At 42.3% G+C, this 12,167-nt stretch overlaps 1 protein-coding gene across 3 annotated transcripts in view; it reads right to left on the reverse strand.

Annotated features, from left to right (window-relative positions):
- The window catches only part of SRBD1 (S1 RNA binding domain 1), a 593,419-nt gene that overhangs the window by 527,798 nt on the left and 53,454 nt on the right, over positions 1-12,167 (reverse strand). For all 3 annotated transcript variants that reach the window (XM_029593347.1, XM_029593346.1, XM_029593348.1), the window contains one exon: positions 2,396-2,767. In XM_029593347.1, coding sequence (XP_029449207.1) covers positions 2,396-2,767 — 372 coding nt within the window. The remainder of the gene's footprint in view (positions 1-2,395; positions 2,768-12,167) is intronic.

The following is a 12,167-nucleotide window of genomic DNA, read 5'->3' on the forward strand; positions in this document are numbered from 1 at the left end:
CGGGCATAAAATATATTGGGCATCTGTATGAGGAAGATTTGGTAGCTTATCAATCCTTTGCATCTCTTTAGTCTAATTTTGGTCTTAGTGAAAAAAAAAAAAAAAAAGAGAATTGCTAAGGCAGACAATACATATGTTGCAGGATGATGGGGAAAGGGCAATCACCTTCCTCCACACTGATGGTCCCTGGTTATGTTTCCTAACCATTGAGAGCATACTGACATACTGTGTTTTCAAATCTCTCCATGTGTACAACCTTCTCCACCTCCCTGGATATCACTTCAATGCCATTAGCAGTAGGAATCTGACTCCGTATCAGCTGTTTAGCAGCAGTATCATTGATCTGAAATTTGAGACATCTTCAACAGAGACCTCGGCTTCCCTGGGATGAAAGTTGGACTTCCAGGCCTTCAACTATTTCTGTACTTGGCAGGTCAATTACAGGTAGTCTTTGGAGCTTCAGCATCCCTCTGATCCCTAAGCCTGAGGGCTAGATATAATCCTGGCAACCGCAAGCAGCAGGCTGCTCTTGAGAAATCAATGTCCCCCCATAGGCTTCTCAGTATCCCTGGAAGTGGGGTCTTGGGTAGCAGCGTCTATTTCTTCTGTCCTTTCAATAATGCAGCAGAAAAAGAAATGGGGTGTATGGAAGGACATTTTATACAGTCAACATGCAGATATGTGCTGAAATGTGCTCACTGTTTCAGATGCAAGTGGTGTGGTGGTGAACTCAGCACGGAGTTTGAAATCTTAACTACTGCATATTGATTCTTCCAGTTCCCCAGAAATCCTCACAGCTCTCTTCTTAAGAGGTGGTTGAATAGTCCCTTATAATATGGTGGCATTTTGTACAACTATTGTTTTTCTATATATGTTTTGGCTTTTCATTATTTAACTAACACTTCTGCTCCCAAAATTGAGGTGATATGTGATGCAAGACTTTGGTACTGCTGTGCTTATAGGCCCCATGATGTTGGGATTTTTCTCTGTTCATTCCAATGGAGCCAGGGTGAATAAGCATTTCAGAGAGTACTGAAAATAAGGTAGGAAGAATGAAATGTGGGCTGCCTGTACATACCCAATGCAGTTTCACTATCAATTTCTATAGTGGACAGACATAACTCGACTGACCTGCATGTCTAAAAAGGGATAATCAGGCTCATGCATAAGGAAATGAGGTGGGTAATGGTTTCCACAGCTCAGGATAGGATGAATCTGAAATTCTCCATTATACTCTCATTGCTATCCAACCTCCCAGGCAGCCTCTGCTCCAGCTTACGATGGCAACTTTTTATTTGCTGGTCATCCCAATTAGCTATTTGAAATAGCCTCCTTTCTGGCCACAACTGGCTGCCTGTGACTTCAGTCCTATAACTATACCACTCCTGTCAAGCATCCTCATTAGCTCTACTTACCTTTTACAACATTCTATTCATAATTACCCATCTTTTCTCTAACTGCACTCTTGTCTATCCTCCCTTCTCCAAACCCCAAACTTCCATACCCCCTGCCATTTCCTTTTGAACGAAAGGGTGGCTACTATTAAAATCCATACTTATCTGAGAGAAGCTTTCCTGAATTTTCCATCTCTTTTCAAATCCTGGATTAACATGTATTTGCTCCCTAAACTATAGATTTTAATTGGCCTCTTTCCAAGTTTTTTTTCCTGACTCAGCAGTTTTCTCATGTCTCTGGTCCCCTCTCAATTGAACTATGGCTGGGATCTAGTGCCGTGACCTTTCATTGGCTACAATCTGTAGATTTTTCCCCTATTTTATATATTCCACCCCCAATATACCTAATCTGGACATTGCAGCAATAGTCCTCAACCAGGGGTCACACACCAGGACTTCCTTCAGAACCCTGCAATCACCAAGCCCTGAATCTGGCCACTAGGCGTCAACCATAAGGAACGAACATGACTCCCTTCCCGCTAGGGGTTGTGAACATTGCCCTCCACAGCAACCCCAGCCAACCCAGGAAGTAGAAAAACCAATCTGGGGATCAAAGAGAGGTTCTTTGGCATGCCAGTGGAATGACTGCATCAGGGCTTAAAAAAAAAAAAACACACCATCAGAGGTGGCCATCACTAAACTGATTTTGGGCATGTGTGGGACAAAGATGAGAAAATATTGTGAGGTCAGGTGAAGACATGGGCAAAAAGTTAGTGCTAGGTTGCATTTGGGAATGTATATGTATACGTATCAAAAGTGGATGAATCTCTAACTGGGCAGACTGGTCTTTATCTGCCTTATACTAGGTTATTATGGTGGTGCATAACACTGCCATTGAGCCACCAGGACAGCCCCCTTGTTTCTTTTTTTTTTTTTTTCTCTTTTTTCTTAACATCTAAAGCTTATTTATTGTTTTCTTATATAAAATGTATAATTCATACCTGTGGCAGGTCCCAATTCATTTGAAATTCCCCAAGAATTGTGCTGAGGTTCACATTATGCTTTACTGCTTTTCCTTGAGGAGACGATGTAGATTTCATCTTTTTTAAAGGTGGCTCACCAAAGGCATAATCCTCTTCAGTTTCTTCCTCCTTTATGTTCATTTCATTCTGCTGTGTACTTGTTGAGGGAAATTCATTACTGTTCAGGTTTTTACTTTCCTTCTTTACTTTAACAGCTTTTGGTTTTCTTTGCCTCGGAGTAGTTGGTTTTTTAGCCATAGGTTTCTTAGGCGTAGGTTTCATTTTCACATCTTTCAATTCACTCTGACTATCTTGCAAGTCATCTTTGTCAGAAATAGCTATAGAAAGCCGCTGCAAAACAAATCAACAGAAATGAAGTTAGAACATTAAAAGACAGAAAAAGCTATACCATTCAACGATTTATATCTCAATGTTCTTTCTTTTGAAAGCTTAGAAATGAAATAGGAAATATCATCATTTTCCATTTTGTTTGGTTTTAGAAATGAAACAAAAACAAAATGGTGTTCATTTTTTTGTTTCATGATTAGGCCCACTCCCTCAGTTGAAGAAATTCACTGCCATTTTTAAATTCCCAGGCCCACCTGATTTTCAAAAAGCCTGCCCTCCTCTTCTCCCAGACCATTCCCTTAACTTACTCACAATACCCGGGATCCAAAGAGGATGCAGCCATACCTCAAAATAGCGACAGTTTTGGGTCCGGTAGTGCCATTATGAAATATAGCACCGGCAGCACAGGAGTGACTGGGGATCGCTCCTGCTCCTCTTTAGATCTTGAGATTACAGGTAAGCTAGGAAGAAAGTTGGTGAGAAAGTTTGGGGCAAAGGGCAGCCATTTTTAAATCAGGTGGTGCAGGATTTGATTTTAGTGCATGTTGCCAATAGTGTGCACTAAGGGGGGCTTTACAAAAAAAGAACTAGCAGTGATATTCTCAGACCCTACAGAACTATCAGGAAGCCTCATAAGGCTCCAAACCTGTAAGCTATAATTCCTATAGAAAACATTTTCTGTCATACGGTTTCCTTATCACCCCAAACACAAAGAATAGAGAGAGAGAGAACAAAGCCAACTGGCAGTCTGGGCAGGTCCTGGACAGGAAATTAGCAGGTAAGACTAAATTTCACCTTCCCTATCGTCTTGCCAGACTAGTCAAGACAAATGGGATATAAATCAAAGCCATCCCTCAGACTGTATGGGATACTGCTAAACCTGCTCACAAAAGCTTCAGCCACAAGCTTGAAGTCCCAGACAATAATACTTTATGAATGAATGCAAGGATGACCAAGTAAAAACCCCGCATATCTCCAATGATGAAACAAAGCATAATTGCACTGCCTGAGCCCTGGTCAAATGAGTCCTACGTTCTCTGGGAAGTGGCAGCTCAATAACAATGTATGCTGAGTCCATAGCTTCCTTAAACCATTGAACAACTGAAACTTTAGAAACCACCTCCCCTTTCCTTCGTCCAATAAGCAACATGAAGGAATAGAATTAAAAAAAAAAAAATAGTCACTCTCAAATATCACAGAAGCACTCTGTGGCCATCCAAACATTGAAGCTCTTCAAAAACCCTCTACTGGGGACTCTTTCTTGAAGAACTGTTGAAAAACTGTCTAAAATGATATTGTTAAACCACCTCAGGATGAAAAGATGAGACTGTGTGGCTCAACACCGACCCTTCTGAAAACCTCAGAAAATAACCCCTACAGGAAACAGCTTGTGGCCCAAAATCCACCTCAACAAACACATCACTACTAGAAAAAAAAAAACAACCATCTGCAAAGTCAGATCTTTCAGAGATACTCCCCTGAAGGGCTCAAAAGGAGCACCAAATAAGAACCAAATTCAGATTGCATAAAGGTTTCACTTCCCTCCTGAGAGATCGTATATATTTCACCTCTTTTAGAAAGCATGAAATCTTTGGGTGAGCCTCCAACAATGAACCTTGAAGATGCTTCCCGTAGCCCTCAGTAAGTACAAGATGTGGCTGAGAGAATTAAGCGATAGCCCTTTCTCCATTCCCCCTCCACAAGAAGGTTAAAACTATAACCACTGAAGCTTTCAAGGCAAAATTACCCTATCTGCACACCAAGTCTCAAAAATCTTCCACAGCCTCACAAATTAGAGAGGTGGATCTCTTGTGCACCTGTAAAAGTGTGGAAACCACCTAGTCAAAATAACATTTCCTAGTTAGATATATCCTCTAAATCAGTGGTTCTCAACCTTTTTTCTGTCGGGACACACCTGACAGATAATTCTCACATGCGTGACACACAGAGCCCATGACTGTCACAGTTCTAAATATATGATTCACCCAATCTCCGCTAAAGTGAGACCAAACAATATATATATGTACCCCAATATTAATCTCACCCTCCTGTGTTAATTTTATTATATTAATTTTTGTTTGCTTTAATTGAAGAATAATGTAAAACGGAAGAAGGTAAGTTTCATACGTTTGAATGCATGCCTTCCTCGGCCTTGCTTCATTTCTGTAGTGTAATCATTAACTTACCTCCCTCCCGATCCCTTTATTTGTATATCTTCTTTATCTGAAACAATTTATTAATTAATGATTAAAATGTCCACTATATAATGCCAATATTGGCTTTTTTTCTTTTTACTTTTTTATGAAATATTTGTAGTCAAAACGCCAATTGTTTGCTATGGATTTCTGTCGAAAAAATATTCTCAATAAATTTATTCTCTTGTGAACCCCGTTTGGGTAAAAAATTATTCCGACTAAGAAATATCCGTATTAGACGCCATAATAATTAATTATTGAAAATATAAGACTTATCTCCCAACACAGCTGTGTTTCGAAAAGGACATCGAAACACAGTTGTGTTGGGAGATAAGTCTTATATTTTCAATAATTAATTATTATGGCGTCTAATACGGATATTTCTTAGTCGGAATAATTTTTTACCCAAACGGGGTTCACAAGAGAATAAATTTATTGAGAATATTTTTTCGACAGAAATCCATAGCAAACAATTGGCGTTTTGACTACAAATATTTCATAAAAAAGTAAAAAGAAAAAAAGCCAATATTGGCATTATATAGTGGACATTTTAATCATTAATTAATAAATTGTTTCAGATAAAGAAGATATACAAATAAAGGGATCGGGAGGGAGGTAAGTTAATGATTACACTACAGAAATGAAGCAAGGCCGAGGAAGGCATGCATTCAAACGTATGAAACTTACCTTCTTCCGTTTTACATTATTCTTCAATTAAAGCAAACAAAAATTAATATAATAAAATTAACACAGGAGGGTGAGATTAATATTGGGGTACAGTTCTAAATATAAACATATACTCTGTATCTACAGGAACCCCCTCGACCCCCAACAATGGGTGCAGAGCAGAACTAGGACACTCCCCGTTCAATTTACCATACAAAAAAAGATATTTCTGGTGACATCTCAATAACAGCAACATAAACACTCTCTCCTACCAAGTGCAATAGTCCTCCTTATGAAAAGACAGTAATTTACCACCAATGCATGTTCTATTGAGAAAACACAACAAATAATATTGATACAAATGCCTACATGCTAGTAAAATACTTCACCAAGTACAGAAAGACCACAAATTACAAATATGGAAACAGAAACTGGAATGGAAACCCAAAAAAGCCACTCTGCATTCTGTGCAAAACAGAAATATACCACCTAACAGACTTCCAGGATCTGCAATAATGTACACAAACTAATGTGCACAAAGTTACACCTGCATTATGGAACTCAAACATTAACAACCCTACCTATGAAAAGGCAGCATTGCAAAAATTACACCAGGCCGATAACACAAATACATCTCCTATTAGGGAAACAGAACAAGCCAAGCTGCTATAGATCCCTACCAAGAAACTACAAGCTCACAGAACACCCTTAGCTGGATCACACAATGCAGAACACAGACAGACCCTCACCAAATACAGAATAAAAAGCTAATGTTTTTGTTTTTGCGTTTACTGCATACAGTTTGGCTTCTTGCTGTTTCCAGTTCAGTTTTTGTCTCCACATTTCTATTTATACATTTCCCGAGAAATATAAAATTCTAAAACTAGAATATATTTTTCAAAACAACTGATAAATGAAACATCCAATCATTAAAAATTTTCAAAATTAAAAATTCTCCAAACACCAATAAAATATTTCTAACAGCAGACATCACATAATACCCAATAATTAAAATGGCAGTCAATCAAGAAAGATAAACTTAAAAAAACACCTTTACTTACCCTCTCCAGAAACTCTCCTACTCCTTTCCCTTGTAGGCCTATAGCACATACCAGAAGCAGCAAGGGCTGTTGAAGCTCTGTCCTCACATTCTTCTTCCTTAGGGTCCATGACTAGTCTCTCTCTCTCTCATACACACACACCAGTCACGTCCCTGACCAATCTCTTTCTCTCACTCACACACACACACACACACACTCACACACCAGTCACGTCCCTGACCAATCTCTTTCTCTCTCACACACACACCAGTCACGTCCCTGACCAATCTCTTTCTCTCTCACACACACACACACACACACACACCGGTCACATCCCTGACCAATCTCTTTCTCTCTCACACACACACACACCGGTCACGTCCCTGACCAATCTCTTTCTCTCTCACATTTCTCTTATACACACATTCTCTCATACACTTACACACATGCTGGCTCACTCTCTGTCTCACTCACCCCCACCCACAGCACACATAGCAGCTACAACACAAGGTAGCCAGTATGCTGCTATTAAAAGCAGAGTCCTGACAGGCTGGAAACTGCAGCAGGAGTGACCTCCCCAGCCCCACAGTGCTAAGGCGGCAGCACTCAGCTGTTTGCTTGTGCTGCGATCGATCAAGGCACAGGGCAATCAGCTGAGAATATAATTCTATGCTTTTCTCCCCACCCCAGCCTTTTTTTTTTTTTTTTGCAGTTTATTATTATTAATTTTATATTTTCTTGCTGGTGTTGCACTGGTGAGAGAAGGGGAGGTCGGAGCCTGTGGGGGCAGCAGCGCCGTGCTCCTGCAGACCCTGGCAAAGTGGCCAGCCAGCATCGAATGCGATTTCCGCAGCAGCAGCATGCATCCATGGCCTTTTCTTCTTCCCACGTGCCCGGTAAACATCACTTCCTCTTCCGGGCCACAGGGGCAGGAAGAAGAAAAAGTCATGTTCCTGTTGCTGGCTTCCACAAACACTGCTGCCATCCCCCCCTTGGGGCTTGAATGTGCTGATAGCCTAGGCAGGAATGGCAGCAGTGTTCGTCTCGCTGGGGGGAAGAGCAGCAGTGAAGGGGGGGAAGGGGGGAGAGCAGCGGTGAAGGGGGGGGGGGGGAAGAGCAGCGGGTGTGTGAGAACCGCTGCTCTAAATGGCCAAACATTAAGACAAAAAACTGAGTTAGATCCTCACACACTATTAGGATCTGAGCCAATAGTCTCCTGCCCTGAGGGAACTTCAGAGATTCTATGATTCTCATAAGTACTGCAAACCTGGGACATCTGGACTAATCTGGTGTCACCAGTTTCCTGAATTTGACTATCTTTTGCAAGACTCGACCAATTCGTCTTCAAGGTTCGTTACTAATGGCCCACCCAAACGTTTCTATGAAGAAACGTTCACGAATCTGCAAGGAAGCCATGGTTGTGTCAATGCATCCAGCCCTTCCCAACCTTCTTTTCTTTGTCTAAAGAAACTTTCACCTCGATATTACTCTCTGATTGCGAAGAGGACCATAATTGGCCTTCCTTACCTGGCCACAATCACAGGGAGAAGACCTCTTCCAAGATCTCCCATTCTCCTGGGTACAGTGTATGATGACTCAAAAACTCCATTTGGGTATTTTCCACTCCTTCTATGCAAGCCACCCTTTGGCAACCTGTGAATTATTGGATCTTCCCTGGATTATTTTCCTATGCCACCTCTGTCGTATTGTCTGACCAAATTCAAACAGCCTTCCTTGTAACACAGGAGAACTCTAAGGCTTTCCTGATGGCTCCCATCTCCAAATGCTTAATGGAACAACTGGTCTCTAGAGAAGATCATGTCTCATGAACCACCTCTTTCCCCACAGTGGACTCCAGCACCACAGAGAGACTGGCATTGGATATAACCATAATCCAAGGAAGGGTTTCTAGAAGTCTCAATGTACAGTCCTGTCTCCAGATTGTTCCTATTCAGCCACAAACTAGGCTGGATCTAGTCCATGCTGAAAGCAGGTCTCTAATAAAGCGGGTCTGCTACCAAGGTAACCATCAAGACAAGATGAACATCTGCAACAGCCGATGTATACCATCACCCAATTCACTAGATCCACAGCTGTCAATATGAAGTCCAAGACTTGCAGGTAGTCCCACACCCTGAGACTCTGTAGCAATCTCAGATTGCATGCTTGGTCCTAAATCCTTTTCACTGCCATGCACATCCAAACATTCTTCATGTCACAGTGAGCTTCCAGATATTACCAGCATGTTGCCAGTTTGCTCTTGGCAAGATTCACCACCCAGCCCAGCTCCTGCAGGAGCTGTATTACTTGGACAATAGAAGTCAGGATGTCAACATTTTTGTTCAGAATAGTTATCATCCAGGGTGCACTAAAATTCCCTTCCAGTGCAAAGCCACTGTCACTAGCACCATCATCTTCAACAATGCCCAGAACTGGGAGTGTCCCTTGAGTGCCAAAAGACAGAAATCTCTGATCACGGTTTCAGATAGGAATATGAAAGAAAGCTTCCGTTAACTGCAGGGAGGTCAAGAACGCTCTCTGCCTCCCTCCATCCCAATGGACCTCAGAATTCCCATCCAAAACAGAGATCATCTCAATCCCCTCTTGATACACTTCAGGTCTAAAATGGGCCAGATGCCCTCCTTCTTAGGAACTACTAAGAAAAACAATACCTTCCCTGACCCCACTCCAATACGGGGATCACCACTCCCATCTGGAAGAGATAATTCAAAATGATCTGGACTACCTCCCTCTTTAGATGAGAGTAACATGGGAACATTTTGAAGGCATCTGAAATATATCTTGGGAATTTCCCTGTCTTAACTATCACTCACAACTTCCAGAACCTATCAGTCTGAAGTAATTTTGGCCCACTTCCAATAAAACAAGGCTAGGCAACCACCTATTTGCCCCTTCAAATGACCTCCAATCTTCAATGGGCACTATGGCTGCCACTGGCACCTCTCATGGTTCCATCTCTTCATCTTGTATTAGTGCTCCCCCCCCCCCCCCCACCCAGTGGGCTGGGACTTATGAAATTTTGCTAGGCTACAGAAACTTTCCTTGGACAATAAATCTTAGAATCCGTAAAGCAATTCATAGATAGAGAAGTCCAGGAGGAGCCCTTACACTCAACTACAGAAAGTCTGGGTGACAGACTCCCCCAAGCCCACCCTCTGTGCAGACACCCTAATAAGATCATAAGCATCCACTAGAAAGGCCATGTCCACTTCCAGTTGAGCCACCTCCTCTCAGTCTGTACACATGCCCAGTATGTCACCCTGAAGCAGCTGAGTCCAGCAAAGGCAGGCTCCAATCACACAGACCCTGCAGTCTGTAGACCAAATCAGAGACCTTAGAGGATTGCCAAAGCAGTGACCCAATGTTATGATCCTGAACAATCTTCAGCGCTGTCCCTCCTTCCACTGAAAGAGAGATTTTCCTCATGACTGCACAAGAGTATATTCACTCAAGTTGCCTACACAAGAGTATATTCACTCAAGCTTCTCCCTTTCCTCCACTTGCAGGGATAGATTCTATTCACCACCTTTCTGGTCTTCAATGTGGTATCTGGGAAATTCTATTCTGCTGTAACCAAATCTTTGATCATCTGAAGTAGGGGAAAACCTCTTATAGGCTTCTTCCTGCCTGCCATTATAGTTAGTCTAGTCCAGAGCACTGACAATCAAGAACAAGACCAACTGCCCCTGGGTGGGGAGGCCCAGGAGGCAAAAGGACACTCCCCCATCTTCCCTAGTACCTGCTTTCAGCAGATGACCTGATACAAAGGAAAACAAATTCGAGGGAAAAAGAAGAGGCAGAGGGCAAGGAAGGCCGACAGGGAAAATCCAAAGGACTGCTCTGAAGAAGAGGACAATATGCCTTGTATGGATGTTTCAAGGACTTCTCCATAGACACAAACAAGTTAGTGGCAGTAAAGAAGCAGAAAGATAAAAGCAGCATAAGAATGAACTGATCACTACCATCTTACCGTAAGAATCCTAAAGTATGTCAAAGATCAGCATTAAGTTTTGCTTCTACCTTCTGGACCCAATTTACAAGAAATCATATGATCATAATAAAATAAGAATATTAATCAGCTAGAAAAATGTTGTGCTTACAAAGAAACTAACCCAATGATGTGTAAGTTTAGGAGAGGGGACATATATAACCAGCTGTACCGGCTCAGAACCCTAAGCTCTGCATTTGTCTCATACAGTTATGGCAAATCCACATTGCTCCTAAAATATCTTAATAAAGATTTTTCTCTTTGCTAGCTATTGGTATTAAGTGTTTGTTCTTGCAGTGGGAAGCGTCCAAAACACCCTGTCCCTCTCCTATAGAAGCCCTCATTTCCATGCAATTCTGGGGAAAAGAACAAGGAGGCAGAGGATTAGCCAGCAACAATCTAGAAACAGAAACTCCCCCTTGAGTTTAAGCTTTCCCAGCAACCGCAGGAGAAAAGAGGGCCAATTTCTTGCAGTCTGTACCTGCACACCATTAATGCCATGGTGCTAAGTGCACTGGCAGGAAAATGTCTGCCTTCCAAGTGTTGCCATCTGGCCTCCCAGTACAGCAGAAACTTAAGTCCAAGTCACCCCCCTCTTCCGAACACAGACGGCATTTTCCAGCAGTGCAGCAAAAACCACATCTGCTGTAAGCCCCTATATACATTTAGTGCATTTTCTAGGTTCAGCCATAATGCTCCTGCGATAAAAGTGCCCTCCCCACCCAGAGGTACTCACTGCGTTGCTGTTCGGAGCTCCCCAGCCAGACTCACTACAAGAAGCTAAGATCACCAACCCAAAGCCGAATGGTTGCAGTGCTCAGTCTAACTCACTGTCCTTCCCCCTCCTTTATTTTTTTCTGTATTTGTAGACAAAATCTACAATTAAGAGGAGACTTGGAGGAAAAGGCGGGAGAAAGGAGCAAAGAATAAGATTGTTAATGAGAAGAGAGGCATCCAGGCAGATCCAGAAATCTGTCGGCTCTCACAGCAGAGTATCTCTCACCCCTACCCCTCCATAAATTCAAACAATGCTTGCCTTAGGTGTCAGTCACTCCATTCAGAAATTCCTCTTCATCCAGCACTGATAGCACCGATGCACAGGTTTGCCATCCTATTAGAGGCAGAGAAATACTGGCAGGCTGAGGGCAACATGAGACCTTATATAAGGTGACATCAGCAAATCAGTTGCTCTCTGCCTCCATCTGCTAGTAGGGGAACATAACCCACTTGTCTAGACTGGTTTAGCGGGATGAAAAAGAGAACTGTAGTCATTCCTGTCAATTTCCTTTCCTTGAATCCCACTAGACCAGCCCAGACAAGTAGGTTTTACTCCGCTTTGGCCATTATTAATCTTGTTGGAGCAAATCCCTAAACCAAAAGTATCTTTACCCTTATCAGCAGAAGGGAACCTCAACCAGTATCCCCCTAGACAGGAGGAGAAGGTGAGGAAAAAGCAGAATAGATGACACAGAGTAGGTCAAGCTGCTTCCCTA

Source organism: Rhinatrema bivittatum, chromosome 3 (assembly GCF_901001135.1).
Source record: "Rhinatrema bivittatum chromosome 3, aRhiBiv1.1, whole genome shotgun sequence".
Lineage (NCBI taxonomy): Eukaryota > Metazoa > Chordata > Amphibia > Gymnophiona > Rhinatrematidae > Rhinatrema > Rhinatrema bivittatum.